Source organism: Pteropus alecto, unplaced genomic scaffold (genome assembly GCF_000325575.1).
Source record: "Pteropus alecto unplaced genomic scaffold, ASM32557v1 scaffold3, whole genome shotgun sequence".
Taxonomy (NCBI): domain Eukaryota; kingdom Metazoa; phylum Chordata; class Mammalia; order Chiroptera; family Pteropodidae; genus Pteropus; species Pteropus alecto.
In genome coordinates, this window is record NW_006442484.1 from 18,506,132 (window position 1) to 18,525,957 (window position 19,826).

Genomic DNA, 19,826 nt, shown 5'->3' on the forward strand with positions numbered 1-19,826 from the left:
TTTTTCGCTAAATGTTTTAACCTGTGATTCATACTTGAAGATATCTTTAAATTATATCCTCATTATTGTTTCTAATATTTCAGTCAACACAGAAATAAATAAATATCACATCTTCAATTCTGAAAAGATAAATCTCTACCTCTAAAGTAATAAAGACCCTCTAACACCTATCTACCATGCCGTTTGTATTCTGCAAGGATTTTATAACAAAAACCAAAAAAAAAAAGTAACAAAATGTGTATTCCTGAATTAGTGAATCCAGGTCACATAAATAACCATAAATTTTTATTCAAAATCATCTAAAAATGTCTACTGGAAACTTCCTAAGAAGAATAATAATTGCCTTCTGAATTTCATTTACCTTAATGAGAGTTTCCTGACATTTTCTGATTTGGGGCAGAAGTTACCACTTAAAATAATAGTAGATGCAATTTACTGAACACTAATTTTGTACCAAGGTCTACATTGAGCATATATAAATAAACATTTATTTGCTTTCAACCACCATTGAAACGAGGCTTCTTTTGTAGTGGGAAACTGAAATATAAAGAAGTAAGTACACTTGTTCATACTCGTCACACACTAGCAGGTTTGAGAACAAAGATTAAACCTCAGGTATGATTCTAAAGCTTGGAATCTTTAGCTAGGTTGTCAAACTGTAGCCCACAGGACACATGCAGCCCATGAGCTTGTTTTTGTATGACTCTGGAGCTAAGAATGGTTTAAATTTTTTAAAAGACTACAAAAAATTGAAAACATATAGACTATATGTGACAGAGAGCATATATGCTTCACAAAAATTAAAGTAGTTACCAGCTGACTCTTTAAAGAAAAAAATTTGCCAATTTCTGCTCACACAAATATGATCTGGCTTCTAAGATAAAAATAACAGAAAATATATTCTCAAGCCAAATCATAACAAATGTGAATTTGTAAACTCGTTATTATTATATTTTGTGTGCCTTAATATTTTCATAGTATACAAGATATAGCTGTTCATTCAATAAAATATGTCAGTCGAGGTAAATTTCCTAAGATTTTAGTTACAGATCTATCATGAACAAATTATATTTGATTCTCATTTTAAATGAGAGTATGTTATTCTGCAGTGTGAAGAGTAAGAGAATTGCCTGTGAATTTAGCAAACTCTATCTTCCTCTTGTTTTAAAATTTCATTGAATATTTCGGTATAATTATTACCCAGATAACGGAACAAGGGAGAGAAGTAGAAGCCAAGTATAGTAATTCCAGATATAGATTCCTAAATTTTTCAGAGCGTACAACACTAATACTATTATGTTGTAATACAAAAATAAATCAGATGGACTTAGAAATAATCTGGATCAATTCTATAAGAACTATTCATGACTGAACAGACACTGATTTCCAGGAAAAATATTATTGCAATAAGGCAAACATCAGTCATTTACTAGGGTCAAAAAGCTAACCTCTACTCCCAAAGGAGAGGGAAAGTTTGACTATTACTTGGTGTCACCTGCAGAAGCACGGCTGGCGGTATTCCATGCTTGATGCGGACCATGGCTAAAATAGTCGGCCTTTGTACCTAAGGACACTTTGTACCATGTCAACCTTGGAGGCAAGAATCAAATAGATAACACTTTGATATGAACTCAACAACATGCTATTTAATGATAATGGACCTTTGCTCCAAATGTAAACCTGCAATATCCATCAATAACTGATATTTCTGACTTATATTTTGAGGAATGTAAGCCTAAAACCTATTGCTAAAGGTGAATAACTAGATAGGCTCCTGCTATATTTAAATTTTCCTCTCATGAATAGAAAACCATGAGAAAATTGTTCAATGAATATTGTGGGTAATGAATAATAAATAAGGTACCCATTTGAACAAGAGCAAAACCAAACCAATTGTCTTGATATGCATATTAAATGGGAAAGATTACAGAAATCATACATATAGACCAAATGGAGAAAAAACAAAAAATATTTTTAAAAAATTATAAATCTTTCTAAAATGAGCAAATCACATATTGGATACTTACCACAGTAGAGTAGCTTTTCATCTGATTTATCCTTACAGTGAGGAATGCCATCACAGCTGAGCTGGTAATCAATACACTCTCCATTTCCACATTCAAACTCTGAATAAATGTTACAGGAGGAATTTTTAGCTGAAAAGAAAAAGTTAATGTTTTTATGCAATAACACACATTGTTGATATCATAACAATTGTTTCCCTTAATCTTAATTATAAAAATAAACTAAAATTTATCTAAATAGAAAATTAAATAATGGGCAATATTTTACAGCATTTCTTTACAAACAAAAATTAAGAGAAACTTTTTTTGGTTGTTTTTATTTCCCTCCCTTTGTAAATTTTTTTGGAAGTTGACTCACTTCATTTTTCTTTTATGCCTATTTGTATATTGTGTTAATTATTTGGTGACTGTATATGTATATGTATGGAGAGAAAGAGGGACTTAAATTTGGATGACTGTGTTTATGCATCTTGGTCAGCATTTTATCTTAAAAATAAATTTTAAGGAAGCCAGTTAAATGATCCTTGTACATACTGAGAGCATTTTTGTGTTTTCTTATTAAATTCTATTATATATTCTTCAGGACTCTGAAATTTACTGGTACATGCAGTTATCATTTTTGAATGTTTGACTTGATTGATTTCACTTAAGCGTCACCTCCAATTGGTCTTCTTCTCCAACTACCTTCAGAAGAAATCTCTATAGCAGTTCCTATCATTCAGAAGTACTCATATTACTAAAATTGTTCCCATCAGCCTTTTGTTCTATCTATGAGGGTACCGGGGAGCAGATCCTCTCTTCTTGTTATACACAGCCAACAATTGTTCCTTGAAATGCACAGGAATATGTAGGATGAACTGGTGGAGGACAATGAAAACCTCTGAAGCACATGCACCAGATGCTTATGGGGTTCTAATTGACACTGCCGTAATGTCTCACTTTTAAATATCAGGATTTTCATAAGAAATGAAAAGTCTGAGCTTTTATATTATTCGCCCAATTTGTGAGCATAGGCCAACAGCCACAAAGTACAAAAATTTTTCTACAGCTAGGTTTCATCCTTGGAATGGCAGTATGTGATTCCTGTTTTAGAAAGATCTCTCCTGGAGAAATGGCACTATTTTAAATCTTAAAAATGAATTTACTAGCCAACTTTTGTAATCCATTTTTTTGGTTGTATTATGTGCTATTTGCTTGCTTTTACTCACTCCATTGCTTATTGAATAATTATATAATGAAATCCAGTCATTAATTATGTTGGAGGTAATTAGAATTTATCTCTACTAATGCAGAAAACATAGCTTAATTTTACAATTTACCATTTCTTTTTTAAATTTTATTTCAGGAATAGTTAATTAAATGGCCGCTAATACTATTTGAAATTTCCAGTGCTTTTTTTTTTTTATTATTATTCCTAGAATTTAACTCCTTTTAACAGAATGTCTGTCTGTCTGTTTATCTATCTATCTGATCTATCTATTACCTCATATTGAACTCTTTCGATGATAGCAACACTCTCCAAAGATAGTTCTTTTTGTTTCTTCTTGGTGCAGCCTAAACTTCACTGGTCAGTAGCTAAAGTAAAATGCATTTTATAGAAAGTACAAAGAAATAAAAATCTGAAAATATCATTAACTTTAAAGGAACATGCTGACATTACTACTCATATTCACCTTGGACCATGAACCAAACAAAATTTGGCCATTTACTGAGAGTCTATTGACATTACCAGATTAGATTATTTTAAATGCATCATATTAAATATCTTATTTTCAATGAAAATTAATTGTTATGGAAAATGTCAAATTTTACTTTTATAACAATTATGCTATTGAAGGGAACAAATAAAAATTATTCACAATAAATGTTTTTTATTATGCAAAAACAAACACTGAGCACAATTCTTGTTTAAGTTTGTTCATTTGATGAAACAGTATGAAGTATTTTCTGCTTCTTTTTAAAAACAAAAATGTGATTCAACTGTCCTCTGATTCTTTTACAAGGTAATTACTTTATCTAAGTATATTTGCTATTTCTATTTCTGTCATGGGTGTTGATAAGGTTAGCAATGTGGTCTAAAATGGAACTGCCTAATCTTTTTGTCAAGCCTTATGACAACAAATGATTTTCCCTCCTTTGCCCTCAGGTAGGGGTTAATAAATGACTTTTCTCCCCTTTAACACTGACATTAATATTTACAAACTACTCTGGGTAAACTAACTCAGATGTGGATGTAGATATTCCAGAAATATCCTCATTTCTCAGAGATAAATTTGACAAAAAATAAGCCAGTAATTATTTTCCAGTCTCTCTGCTGGAGCAGAGAGAATTTCAATACAAATGCACAATGGATACAGCATGCTTTTATAAAGGTTTGTTAGCTCTGAGGAATCCAATATCGCTCTACAGTTTCATGTAAATACAACTGTGCTTATTTAAAATGATAGTTTTCTGTCTGATTTATTCCCTCTCATCAACAGAGAGAAGCAGGTGGCTTAGTAGAGACAGATGTATCTAATCTATTTTGCAGCAAGGACAGGCATCCACTGTATACAAATAAGCCTTGCTGATTTGACCAAAGGCATTGCTTTACTACTGGCCTGTAGTGACCTGTGAAAGAAACATGAGTGATTCTAATGCATGGCTAACACTCCAGGATTACAGATGGCATCAGATCCACACCATTACAGCTGAAAACACAAAGGCAAACTGAAAGAGTTTAAGCAGTTGCCTGAGCAATTCAGGGAAGTGATAGGTGACAAAGAAATATGGGAATTTGTGGCACAAATGATTAAAATTGGCTATCTTCATTTAAAGTTTACTGACCAACTTCATTACTCCTTCATTTGCTTTGGCATATAAATAAAAGTCTTTTACTTCTTTTGTTAAGAGGTGCCCTTTTTGGTTGTGATACCAATTAAAAAGTGACTCGATATATCTAAGTTTTTGTATTAGATGTGATCATTTCCAAGGTAAACAAAATGATTTTTATCATAGTGCTTGTATTAAAGTAAAGAGCAGGTAAAAGAGAAGATACTCCTGGTAAAGACCAAAAGAAAATTGAAAATGAAGATGAAAAATATGTATAGCTTCTAATACTTATTTTTATAATGTAGACATATCCGGCTCTGTTGAATTTCTAAGATGAGGAAACAAATGAAAGGAGAAAAAATGCCCAAAATGGACACATCTTAACAGTGAGTTCACCAGTTTCCAATAAGATGATTCTCATCTTTCTTATAGACACATACACACATACGAATCTTTATGTTAAAGAGAAATTAACCTTTTATATGTTGTTGACTAATTTTTCATGACAATACTGGAACACTTGAGCCCTTATTTATTTTGCAAACAGTTTTTGAAGCTTAACTGTTAATAAATATATACTGTAATGGTACTAATTAAAGATTTTAATGTCTTTGGGAGGTATAAACATTATGCAAGGCTGAAATGTTACATCCTTAATTAACAGTTTGGAAGTGATTACAAATACGGTGCATGAGCCGTTCTCTCTCATTTACATACCATAACGAACTGTGAATGCTGACTACAAAGCTAATGATACTGCCTGTATACTGGTTTTTTTAGCTTTAACTAATTTTACTATGACTGAATTTTTAGTCATAACCATAAGCTTTCAGATAATCATTGTGTACAGGTATTTCTCTAGCTAGGTCACCATCTTCCTGCCTACGATCACAGTGATCCACCATTTGTCACTATTTTTGATTAATATTATCTATTACATGGTGCTATAATTAACAAGAGTGGTGAATTGGGTTCTTTCTAGAATAGACAGATAAGCCAATGGGGCCTCTAATATTGGAATAGAATAAAACTTCATAAATATCCTAAAACAATGTCAATGTCCATGTGTGCTGCTTTGAGCAGAATGTCATATTGCATTTTCAATCTCTTTACTTACTCACACATCTGTTGTCATCTAGCAGTATTCGATCTCCCCTGCAGGAACAATTTACTCTTCCATTAGGAGTTAAAAGGCACAGGTCATGGCAACCTCCATTCAATAATGCACACGGAGAAAGTTCACCTGCAATGAAAAAGCTTTATTGATAACATTTTGTATTGAATTCCTAATTCTATGTTAGATATATATTAACAGTAAATTGTCAGACCATCTCAATCTCTCAAAAATATGTCATAAACAGAGAAGATTCAGAGCTTTTGAAAATCTAAACATCTTAAAAAATAAGAATATTAGAAAAAAAAGTAACATGGACTGCTACCTCTTCTAACACATTTATAAAGGATGACATAGCATCAAATGCACTAGTACCATTTGAAACCATACCTCAACTGCAAACTGCAATTTTGTAGATATTCCAGTGATTAAAAAAAAATTAAGCCTAGATGCAAAGTTTGTTTATTAAGAAGTATTATTTTCATGGAAATAAGTTGATTTTAATACTCAAACATGAAGAATGAGAGAGAATGAAATAGAATTGTAGAAACAGATAATTAAAAATGAATTGTTCCCCTGGTGATGAATTAAGAACCACAGAAGTTGCTTTAAACCTTTCAGATAATTTCAGTATATTGAAATGTCAAATCCTGGACACTATCCCCAGGAACATTAAGAAAACAAAGTCCAAGTAAGTATTACTAAAACACAGAGACATTTTTGAGAGATTATATAATTAAGAAATGCATTTGCTTACTATTATAACTTACAGCTATTGGTGTCATTGGCAACAGCTACAATTCCCATTGGTTGATGTGGAATATCAGAACGAAGAACTTTTGTATCTCCTCCTGTGTACTTGTTGGAACGCAAGATAGCTCTTCTTCCCCAGTCTGACCAGAAGATATAATTGTCATAAACAGCCAAACTGAGGAAAGTCCCTGGTCCAGATTTGACAATCACCTGAAATGAATTAAAAGATCATATTTTTAAGATAAAAATAAAGATATTACTATATCCACATCTATTTTTGCTTTAAAAAAATAAGAAATTAAGATCAGTTGCATTTAATTAATAGAAATTATCAGATAAAAATGCATTTTACTAAATGTACCATTATAATATTTTAAAGTTTTTTAATTATACTTATTTTTGCAGTGTTTACTTAATATTTTAATGTTTTTACTTAATAATCATTCAGGTTGCATAAACAACTGTATGTTTTCGGTATTACAGACCAAAATCAACAAGCCAAATATGAGTTTATTACCATTAACGTTTATTTATCTTTATTAAAAATTATCAGTTATCTGTTAAATACCAAGCTCTCAGAACTATATATGGAATATAAAAAATTATAAGACCTAGTTCTTCCTTCAGGAAGCTTACAGCATAAATGATTAAACCAGATATACATGCATTGGCAATAAATATTTAAAAGTAAAGACCAAACTTCCACTCAGACCAAAATGAAGTAAAAAGGACTATATTTATTTTCCCAATAAAACAACTAAAAAACTGAATAAAATATAAAAACAAGGTTTTTCAACGTATTGGACATCAAGTAATGAAAAACCACTGTATCAGGAAATAAATCAAGTGAATCTCAAGATGGTCTGAGATTCCAGTAGTAGCATAGCACAGAGGAACCCAACAGAGATAAATAACTTCATGAATAGGATAAAGCTGAGAGTTAAGAAGAGGATAGTGTGGTTATATCTCACAGGGCAGCATCATCAAAGAAGAGAAGGCAACAGAAATAGAACTCTAGATATCTGCATAATGTTGTCCTGGAGTATTCAGCTAAGTACTAAGCATATGCACATGCATTCAGAAAACTTTGGGCCGGTGAAAGACCCATGCAAAAGATTAGAGAGAAGAGTACTTCAACTCAAATGGATCTAAGAATTGTGCCTGTTAGCATCAACCAGACTCAAAAACTTTCTAATTCATAGAAATCTGAATAGAGTACTTTGGAGAGTCTTGCTTCAGCAATGGGATATAATTAACTGTAGACTTAACTCTGCTTTACTCCTAATAAAAGCAAATTCTGAAAGGATCAAGCTGTTCCTACATAGCTTATCTGTTTTCTAGAAGAAAACTCATGAATTTTAAGGAAAATATGAAAAATGTTACTACTGAGCTAATATGAAAGAAAAGATTTTAAAAAATTATCAAATTAATGACTTCAGTTTTCACCTGAAGAAATCGAGGGGGGAAAAAAAGTAAGTTAAACCTGAAGGGAAAAAAAAAAAAGATTAGGAGAGAAATCAGGAAACTAGAAAACAAATCAAAACAAAACAAAACCAAAAGATAAAAAATAACAACAAAAAAGATCTCTACAACCTTGTGAGCATCAACTGAGAGTACCATTGACTTTCAAAACTAGAAGTTTTGGGGCTCGTCTCATAGGGTTTCCTGTCTCCTCAATTTGGACATACTTACTATCTTCATTGAGAGGGTGTTTTATGCATAAGAAAGTATTTGCAGAAAATATGGCTAAGTGAAAGATGTCCTTGAATTTTTCCCCCTTGAAACAACAATAAGCTGAACATCTAAAACTCAACAAAAAACACCCAAACTGCATGCCAGCATGTCTGAGCATGGGATCTGTGCATAAGAGGTAGCACAGGTAAGAACCCCAGTGTCGGGAGGTGGATTGGGAGAAAGAAAGAAGCTACATATTGCAGCAGCCAGAGCTCCCTATAGGAGGAGGGGGAAGGGAGAAGGTGTGACGACTTCCCTGTACAGCCCTGCCTGGGAGTTCTGTGAGCTCCACACGGCCAGCGGAAGTGCCCAGTCATCAGGGCAGAAGGTAGAGAAACGGGGACAGCAGAAAAGCAGGGATGGTAGAGAAATAACAGTTGATTTTTACCAGCCACAGAAATTCCACTTCTGGATATTTATCCAGAGAAATTGAGAATACTAATTCAGCAAAATATATGCACCCTCATGTTTATTGAAGTGTTATTTACAATGGTAAAGGTATAGAAGAAACCTAGGTGTCCATCGATAGATGTGAATGAAGATATGATATATACATACAATGAAATATTATTCAGCAATAAAAAAGAATGGAATCTTGCCATTTGCAATGACCTGGATGGATGTAGAGGGTATTATGCTAAGTAAAATAAGTCAGGCAGAGAAAGACAAATACCAAATGGTTTCACTTATATGTGAAATCTAAAAACAAAACAAACAAAAACAGACTCATAGAAACAAAGCCCAAAGGGATGATTACCAGCAGGGAGGAGGTGGAGACAGATAAAAAGGGGACGGGATTTATAGTCAATTATATTGTGGTAAGTTTTTATACAGTGACGGATGGTTTCTAGAATTAGTAGGATGATCACATTTTAAGTTATAAAAATGTCAAATTATTATATAGTATACCTGAAACTAATACAACCAATATAAGATTGTATACAAACTATACTTAAAAAGAACTGCTCTTTATAGACAAAATTAACTGAAAATAGACCACAGTCCAAAGTATAAAATATAAAACTGTAAAAATTCTAAACAAAAATGTAGGAGAAAAATCTTTACAACCTTTGTTTAGGCAATTTCTTAGGTATGACTCCAAAAGTATGACCCTTGGAAAAGATTGATAAATTGAACTTAAATTGAAATATAAAAAGATTTTACTCTTCAAATGACACTGGTAAGACAATGAGAAGATAAACCACAAAGTATAAAAAAATATTTGCCATGCTATTTTGATTACTATAGCCTTGTAGTGTAGTTTAATATCATAGATGGACATAGAGGGTATTATGCTAAGTAAAATAAGTCATATAGAGAAAAACAAATACCATATGATTTTATTTACATGTGGAACATATAAAGCAAAATAAATGAACAAAAAAGGCAGAAATAAACTCATAGATTCAGAAAATAAATTGATGGTTGACAGATGGAAGTGGAGTTGAGGAGATGAAAAAGATGAAAAGAATTAAAAAGTTCAGTTTTTCAGTTATAAATATAGTCATGGGGATGTACAGTACAGCATAAGGAATATAGTCAATAACATTGTAATCATTATGTATGGCGTCAGATTGGTACGAGACTTTTTGAGGTCATTAATTTAGAGGTATATAAATGTCTAATCACTATGTCATACACCTGAAACTAATATAATATCGTGTAATATTGTATCAACTGTGATAAGAAAATAAATAAGTAAATAAATAAATAAAAACACTAACACAGATTTTTAATTGATTTAATTAAATTCTGTTCCTAAAGAGGAAAAAAAAAAAAGAATCGCCATATGATTCAGCAATTCCATGTCTGGAAATATATCCATAGAAAAACAAAAACAGTGATTCAAAAAGATATCTGCACTCCCATGTTCATAAGTATTATTCACAATAGCCAAGATATAGAAACAACCTGGGTCCATTAATGGATGAATGGGTAACAATGTCATGGTATACATAGGTAATAAAATATTATTCAACCATAAAAAAAAGATGACATCCTACCATCTGTGACAAAATGGGTGGACCTTGAAGGCGTTATGATAACTGAACTTAATCAGACAAAGACAAATACTGTATAATCTCACTTATATGTTAAATATCTAAACAAACAGACAAAAAACTCTAACTCAGAAAAAGAGATCAAGATGTGGTTATCAAAGGTACAGGGTGCAGGGAGGAGGGATTGGAAGGTGATCAAAACGTACAAAATTCTAGTTATGAGACAGATAAATAAGTGCGAGGGCTGTAATGTACAACATGATGACTATAGCTAACACTGCTGTATGATATATAGTATAGTTAAGAGAGTTAATCCTAAGAGTTCTCATCACAAGGAGAAAAATTATTTCCTTTTGTTTGTTTCCTTTCCTTTTTATTGTTTATGTATGAGAAGATAGAAGTTAGTTGAATCTACTGTGATAATCATTTCACAATATATGTAAATCAAACCATCATGCCATATGCCTAAATCTTATACAGTGTCGTATGATAATTATTTCTCAATAAAACTCAAAGGAAAAAGAAAAACAAAACAAAAATAAATAAGTACTTCAGTTTTATTTTGTGTATATAAGTAATTTCTGTTCTCCAGAGCAATATTTCTCAAACTCTAATGTGTGTGCAATGATATTTTGTTAAAATTTGGATTCTGATTCACTAGGTCAGGAGTAGAACCTGAGATTCTTCACTTCTAAAAAGCTTTCAGGTGTTGCTAATGCGGCTGACTTAGAAAGGCACTTTAAAGAGCAAGAATTATAAAATAGAAAAAAGTATACAAAGAAAAAATAATAATTTTACTACAGAAATATAATTACTCATCACTTTCGATTATGAATATACGTTTCTTTTTCTTTACAAATTGTTGTCATAGTGTCTGCTTTTGTATTAACATAAAAGTAAGTCGAAAAGACTTTTGATGCTAGCCAAGGTAGAGTAAACTCACTACAGTCCCTCTCTCCTATTGATTAGTACTTCTGATTACAATGCTGTGGGGATAAGAAATGGTAAAAGGAAGTTGGATAACAGCGGGTAGAAGGGTGGGAGGAGACAAAATAAAATACTACTTTTACTGCTACTAATTTTTTTCTCTTTAATTGTATCCATTGTCACCCAATAATTGAAATGCGTTACAATACTCTAAGTGTGCATTTGTTGCTTCCTCTCAAAAGATGTAATTTCAACAACCCTTGTATTTCCCAGTAGTTTTCCAAATTCACAGAGATTATTGGGAGATGTTGACTGCCCTGGGTTATCTCTCCAAACCAGGCCTAAGAAGGGGCCAAGTACCATCCATAGCTTAAGCATGCTTTTGAGTTATAAGGTTTTAGTAGTCCAGTAGTTTACTTCTCTACTACTGCTGACATAGAGAAAGGCGAATGAAGCAACATTAAACTCAGTCTATAATGAAGCATATTGCTTTTTTAGGGTACAGTATTTTCCACTAAGAATCGAATGGACCTACTAGACATCTCATTTCAATGATGCGTTCCATGCAAAACAAAGAAGCGAAATCCATTAAATCATACTTTCTCATCTTACTGTTAAATATTTTTATCATAAGTTCACAAATACTGTACCTTTCAAGCCTAATCAGCATTTTTATTTACAATGAAGAACCTTTGTCATCATAAATTTCATTCTATTGTGTTATATAATAATACACCATTTTTGGCATAATTTTAAGGTGCTTTCACCTTGAACCTATAAGTAGCTTCATGTCCCAAAATAATAGTTCATGTTCATTTAGAAAATTCATTTCTTGACACAGTCACTTCATTTCACATATCATCATAGATAGACAATTAAATTAGTGTTGCCACATAGACTTGAAATTACGTTTGAGACTTTAGACACTAATCATATGTCTTGTCCATCTTGGAACTCCACTGATGCCTTACTGGTGAAAGTACTGGAACTAATCAAAGAGTACAAAAATATTCAGTTTTATAAACCAGACAACATATTTTCAACACCCAGATGCTAAATGTAAACCAAACTATTTAAAAGCCAAGCAAACAGGATGCTTCCCAAACACCACAGCTGACTGTCTCACTGACAAGATCATAAATGATCATTGTGAGATTGACAACTTGGCCCCTGCCACAGCCAGGCATAATAAAATGTTACAGATTGGAAAGACACAATTGCAGTTGTTTTAGACTTGGAGAAAATGGCTATGTGGTCTATCAGCAACTTAAAACTGAGAAATATTTAATTTTAAAAAGAAAGCTATATTTAACTTGCTTGAATGAGTTTACAGAATAAGTAAAAAAAAATGTCTAAATGTCATTAGTGTCCAACCAAATTTGAAAAGAACAACATTCACAGCAATCATTTAAAAGATTGCCTAATGTGTGAGAGGCATTACCAGCCTTTGTTAAAGAGGCAAATCCTTAAAAGAGAGAGATGAGAGAATGAATTATTTTGATTTTACATTCTCTCATTCTGATCTCTCTGTTGATCAGACTCAACCAAGAGTCAGAGGTCAACAGAGACAGTTGACCACACAGGTAAGAGCGTAGAGAACAAGTGGAAGATAGTGGATAAAAGATCTGGAGGATATACTTGAGAGAAGTAGTAGAAAGGACTCTATTCTGAGACTCATTATTTTTCCTTGGATAAGCTTTTTGGCTTTTTGAGACTCGCTCTCCTAATCTGTAAAATGGGATAGTAAAAGTCAATGACTCAGCTTGCTCCTTTTCAAAAGAAAGAATATTTCTTGGTAAAACGGTAAAATATTTCCATAAGTCACACAGAGAACTAATGAGGAGAAAAATAAACTGTGATATTGCTGAAGTGTTATAGCCACTCATGAACAAACTTTGAACAAGTTTATAATGTTTTGTCTTTGTTCATATATGATTTTAGTTATTAAAGTTATAACACCAAAATATTTGATTTAGGTATACTTAGCTTAAGATTCATAAGCTGATCTATATAAATAAAGAATAAACTTTTTAAAAAATTAAATATATTTTTCAGTAAGTTCTTTCTGCTTTGAATTCCTTCCAAAAACAGACACTTCAATTGGGTCTAGAATTGGGAAGTCACCCAATTCTAGAGTGACTTCCTTTGGGAATCTTTTCCCAGCTTCCCACAGAAAATATCTTCTTGTCTCATGTATCCAGACAGTTTTTACATGTGTTCATTGTAATACTCACCAGAAGATATCATAATGGCTTATATTTTATCCCTATCCCTGGCAAGACAGAAATATTTGAAACCAAGAATTATACTTTTTTCATTTTTGCTGCTTGGACTAGGACATATTTAAAAATCAATGATTATTTATTGATCAACAGTAAATAAATGAATGATTTAAAAACTGTGGTTAGGTTTATCTCTTTCTCTTCTTTTTTTAAGGTACATTTTTATAAACTCAGAACTCAGCTTTGTGCTTTATTTGTTTATCTATAACAAATAAATATTGATGTTACCAACATTTGTGTTTTACTGAAAGACTGTAGACGTAATCTCAGGAACACATCCATGCCTTTGGTAAATAGTTCAATGTTGTTACTATCTAGATCATCGCCTAAACACTACTATCCTGGCTTTCTAATATTTTAATAGCAAGAGTGAAGAGCTAGTCAAAGGAGTATATACTAAATTAAAACCGCATATGTCAAAGCCATTCTGAAATACCAGTCTTAACTTTTTTAAATTGAGAATTACTGGATATCAGAAAAAAATGAACTATTATTTTAGGTGCCACATTGTAAGAAGTTAAGAAAATTGGCCTGTACAGAAGGATGATTATTTGTATGAATCATATCTGTTTTTCAGTGTGAATAAAACTGTTAAGGGAAAGGCCAGACACAAATTAATTTAACGCTACACTTAAAAAGAAAGTATAGTCTAGGACAATTAGCACGGAGTCTGGAATCAGAATATTTGGGATCACATCTAGCACCTCTTATTGTACAACCTGGGGCTTGTTATTTCACTTCTCCATGCTTCTTTTCCACATCTTTAAAATAACGAAAGCAAAATTAATATTTATTATGAAATTTTGGAAAATGTTAAATGGTATTCATAAAACACTTAGATTGGTTACATAGTAAGTTTTTCATAAATGTTAGCTGTAATTATTTTTGCATGAATGTGGACTTAAATAGGTTTGTAAAGGTAGGTTTAGAAACTTAAAACTCTGAGTTTTATTCCTATTTTAAAAGTGTGACCAACTATAAAGAATGAGCTTAAAAATAAACTTTTAAAATAGATTTTCATTTGCAAATTTAATACCTTTTCAACTTCTGAGTTTATTACCTCATTGAACCTATGCTCAATGTCTTTTTTGGTAAAACCCGATGTTACATTTTATTTTTGTCCACATGTCAACTGAATGGTTCTACTAAGGGCTACAATGGTTATTATATGCCTGTTTATTAACTTTGAGGTAAAATTTAAAAAGCAGTGATTTTAATTAAGTCAGTCATGACATAGATGCTAGCTGTGCTGAAAATCATGTCACTTTTGGTATTAGAACTGCAACTGATAGAGTAACATTGAGCAATTGTAAGATTTACAATTCTGGAAATTAAAGATGTTTTTTGTGTGTGTGAGGAGAGAGATGTTGATACTGTTCTGAACATTCTCATGATTGCTACCCAAAACAAACAAATAAAACAAAAACAAACCTCATTTAATTTGTTAAATGTCACTTTGAGAAAATGACAAAATCTTTGTGATTGAAAGTTATAACCAAAATATTCACTTAAGTATTTTTATTTATTTATAATATGTGAAATTATAATATAATATATAAAATTATTATATTGTTGACATTATATTTATTAAATTTTATACATATGGCCATAGGCTAATCCAGGGTCACTTTAATAAATATGGAAATATTTATAAAATTTATATTTATTGATAGCAAAATGAGTTATTAAAATGTATTTGAATTTTTATAAATATATGGTATTATAACCCTAAACTTCTGCATTAACCAAATTAAAAGACATAAATTTTAAAAAATGAAAACAGTAAAAACTACTATGGAATCTGGCTGCGTGACTGTATTTTATATATATATATTTCTTATATACATTTTTCTTACTATGCATATAGTTTTCAATCAACTTCATTAGAGTATAATTTACATTCTAAAGAAATTCAGTTTACTTTTAACAATTACAAAAATTAAATACACACTATTTTTCACCCCCAAATCCCAACCTTACATCTTTTTCCTCAGAAGGAAACACTGTCATCAATTTCTTGAGTAAGAAACTTTTTTAAAGGTTGTTTATTTTTAGAATTGCAAAATGTCCTGTGAAGCCATTAACCCTAATTGCCTATAATTCTTAAAATTAAGAAACATGCTTCAGAATTTTGTCTCAGTTTAAAATTTATCTTATTTAATGAAGGCTACTAGATGAAGTAGAAATTCAAAACAAACAACAAAAAATACAATAATATAAAGGTAAAATTAAAGTAAGTAAATTAGCATCCCACTTACATCCAGATGTGAATGTATCTTTACATCTAATCTTCTTCGAGGTCTTTCAAAGTGCTTGAAATGGTCTATAGTGCCCTACATGACCTGATCCTATTACCTGCCTGGAATTTCACCTACTATTCTCCTCCGTGTTCACTTTTTCTCTCTGTTCTATCCACAATGGCCTCCGGATTGTATCTCAAATATACCAAGGGCACATAAGGTCTTCACACAGTCTGTGTTCTAGGCCTGAGAGACTCTTCCTCAAGATATCAAAATGGTCAACTAGTTCACCCCTGCAAGAACTAGCTCAAAAGTCCACTTTTCAGAGACATATCTTGAGTTCCCTACTATAACCTAGATGTCACAGGCAATTACCTTATGCTACTCTGTACTTGTTAGATTTACTGCTTATCATCTGTCTTTCTCTGCTAGAACTTTAGCTCCCTGAGAGTAGCGATCTTTATCTGTTTTGTTCACTGTATTTGTTGGGTGCCTAATATGTGCAAAATACTGTTCTATGCTAGAACAGTAGCTTGCATATATTAGGCACCCAACAAATACTCGATGAATGAAAGAATGAAGTAGTTAGTCATCAAGAAAATGCGAATAAAAACAACAATGGCATATTATCTCATACATATTCAAATGATAATAAACACAAGAGAAATAAAAACATTTGTTGTCAAGAATGTGGAGAAATAAAACCTTCATGCACTAGTGGTAAGAATTTGAAATGGTGCAGCTACTTTGGAAGGCAGGTCTAAGAATTTCTCAAATAGTTTAAATGTAGTTTTTATATGATCCAGCAAGTCCACTCCTCATTATAGAGAAATGAAAATATATGACCACCCTAAGTTTGGTACATAAATGTTCATTTTAGTACTATTCATAAGGGACAAAAAACAATTCAAATATCAATCAACTGATGATAGATGAGTGGATAAATAAACTGTGGTATGTCTATACAATGGAATATTCTTCACCACCACCACCAACAATAACAAAAATGAAATACTGATGCATGCTATAGCATTAATAAACCTTGAAAAATTATGCAAGAAAAAGAAGCTAATGAAAAAGGACCACATATTGTATGATTCTATTTATAAGAAATATCCACAATAGACAAATCTATAGACACAGCAAGTAGACTCATGGTTGCCTAGAAATGAGGGAATGGGGATTTGGGGATTGATGGCAAAAGAGAACAATGTTTCTTTTTTGTGTGATGAAAATATTCTAAAATTGTGATGATAGTTGAACAATTCCATAAATAACAAAAAACCATTTTATTGTATACTTTACATGAGTGAATTGTATAGTATATAAACTAAATTTCAATAAGCCTGTGTACAAAAAAAAAGAAAAAAAAAGATAGTGGTGGAGATATGATTTGATTCCAGGCTGCAAATTCAATGACTTAACCACTACACCATGCTATCTCTATTAAAAAACATGAGCAAAACACAATTTTTGTTCTAAAAGAACAAAAAATATAGGCTACAATATTTAAAGAAATTTATTTTATAGTTTTTGATAAAAGTACACAAAACACTTCTGTATTAGTCTCACAAAACTATCTTGCAAAACTATATATATGTGTATATGTATATACATATATATAATTTCTGATATATTTATAGATCTAACTACAAAATCCAGGTAATACAAGGACAAGATGTTAAACAATGCCATAATATACAGTATGTAAATCCAGATTTTTAAACTATAAGATATCAGAATGACCTGTTTTCATTTTTAGAACGGAAAAATTGCAAAACTTCCCAAATAACAGAAAGGGACTCTATATTAAAGATATTTAAAAGACATATCAGTTTTTTATAATATATGGACTTTATTTGGATTTCAATTAAAAAAAGATAGAGATGGAAGCTTATATATGTAGAATATTCTAAAAAATCAAAAATCAAATTTATTAGAACTAATAAGTGAGCTGAGTAAGGCAAGAGAATGAAAAAAACAATTGTATTTCTATATACTAGCAATGAGAAGTTAGAAATTAAAATTAACTAAAATTCAAACTGTAACAGTAAAAATATATATTATTTATCCTGGAATAAGAAAAATGTAAGATAAACCTGGAATAGCTTGTGAAACCAGAGAGTAAAAACTTGTTTAAAAATGATGGGGCACGTCAAATGGACACAAGAGTCCACTTGAAGGGTCTTTCAATGGCCGTATATGAAACAATCTGAATAACGAATAATAATAGTAATAGATTATAATGCATAGAAAAAACAAAATACATTTCCATAATTTTATACTGAAATAACTAAATGAATAAATAAATATTAAATAAATAAATGGAAAGAGAGCAAAAGGAAGTTTTTCCTTACAGATTTCTAATTAATAAATGCAGAAGGAATTGATTGAAATGGAAAATTATCACTCAACACATAACACAATAAAAAATTGTTTCAAGGAAGAATCATGAACAAATGTTAAATTCAGACTCTTTCCATTAGAATATTTATTATTGAAAGAAAAATAACTTTACAGTGGAATGACATGTCACTTTAACCAAGTGATCAACATTAACCTCACCATTACTATAGTATCAATACCTTGTACCTCTTGATATAATACATTAAGAAGGGCACAATATCACTGTTGTCGTTTCTCAAAAATTTTCACTGGAATTTAATTATGAGGAAACGTTAAATAAACTCAAATTAAGGGACATTCTAAAAAACGACAGGCCAAAATTATTCAAAAGCATTAGGATAAAGAAAGACAAAGAAAAACTAGGCCAATGTCTCAGATTTAATGCAAATAAAGAAATATGATAATAATTATATTCAGGATTAAAATTTAGCCCTCCAAATATGGACTTTATGGGTAATATTGAAGACATTAGAAAAATATCTATAAATAAATTATTTTATATCAATCATAATTTTATTATGGGTATAAGTGTCTTATTGGCAAAAGGTATAAGGAAACTCTGAATATTATTTTGTAACTTTTTAATAAGCCTAAAATTATTCCAAAATTAAAAAGTTAAAATAATTACATAATAATAAATATGACATATTAAATGCATTTAACAAAATATGTAGAAGACATGTACCTTGAAAACTTACTAACATTAATGAGAGAATAAAAGAAAACCTAAATAATTCAAGATATATATTTATCAATCAGAAGTTTCAATAATATTAAGATATTAATCTCCCATAATTTATCTATAAATATTGTGAAACTCTAATCAAAATTCCAGCAGGAGTTCTTGTTGAAAATTTCAAACTAATTCTAAAATTTATAAGGAAATAAAAGAAACCCATATAGTTTACTCATAATACTTTCATAATTTTTGTAAAAAGTGCAAAGGTAGTTCATAAAAAAAAGGTGGTCTTTTCAACAAATGAAGTTGGAACAATTGGATTTATACCTGTGTAAGTGTGTGTGTACAGAAAGAAAGAAGAGAAGGAAGGAAAGAAGGAAGAAAGGAAGACCAGATGGTTTCAATGGTGAATTCTCTCATACAGTCAAGAAAAAATAATACCTACACAAACTTTTTCAGAAAATAGAGGATGAGAAAACGACTTCTAATTCATTTTATGAAACAGAATAGCCATAAAACCTAAATCTAACAGATATTACAGGAAAAGAAAATTACAGATTGATATTTCTTATGCTATCAATGAAAATATTTTGAACGAAAAATTAGTATTTCAGATGTAACTTTATATACCAATAATAATGCATTACGATCAAGTACAGTTATTCTCAGGAACACAAGGTTGCTTTTATATTCAAAAAAATTAATATATAATTCATTATATAAAAAATAAAGCAGAAAAACCATATGTCATTTCAATAGATGCAGAAAAAATATTTGACAAAAATCAACACCCATTCATATAAAATAATCAGCAAATTAGAAATAGAAGGAAATGTTCTCAAACTGATAAAAAATA

General features: G+C 30.8%; 1 protein-coding gene across 1 annotated transcript in view; it reads right to left on the bottom strand.

Moving 5' to 3' along the window:
- LRP1B (LDL receptor related protein 1B) overlaps nucleotides 1–19,826 on the bottom strand; it is a 1,653,662-nt gene that overhangs the window by 250,580 nt on the left and 1,383,256 nt on the right. The window contains exons 44-46 of the mRNA XM_006921044.1: nucleotides 6,720–6,912; nucleotides 5,953–6,078; nucleotides 2,028–2,156 (exon numbers count right to left, since the gene is read on the bottom strand). Of these exons, the coding sequence (XP_006921106.1) occupies nucleotides 2,028–2,156; nucleotides 5,953–6,078; nucleotides 6,720–6,912 (448 nt within the window). The remainder of the gene's footprint in view (nucleotides 1–2,027; nucleotides 2,157–5,952; nucleotides 6,079–6,719; nucleotides 6,913–19,826) is intronic.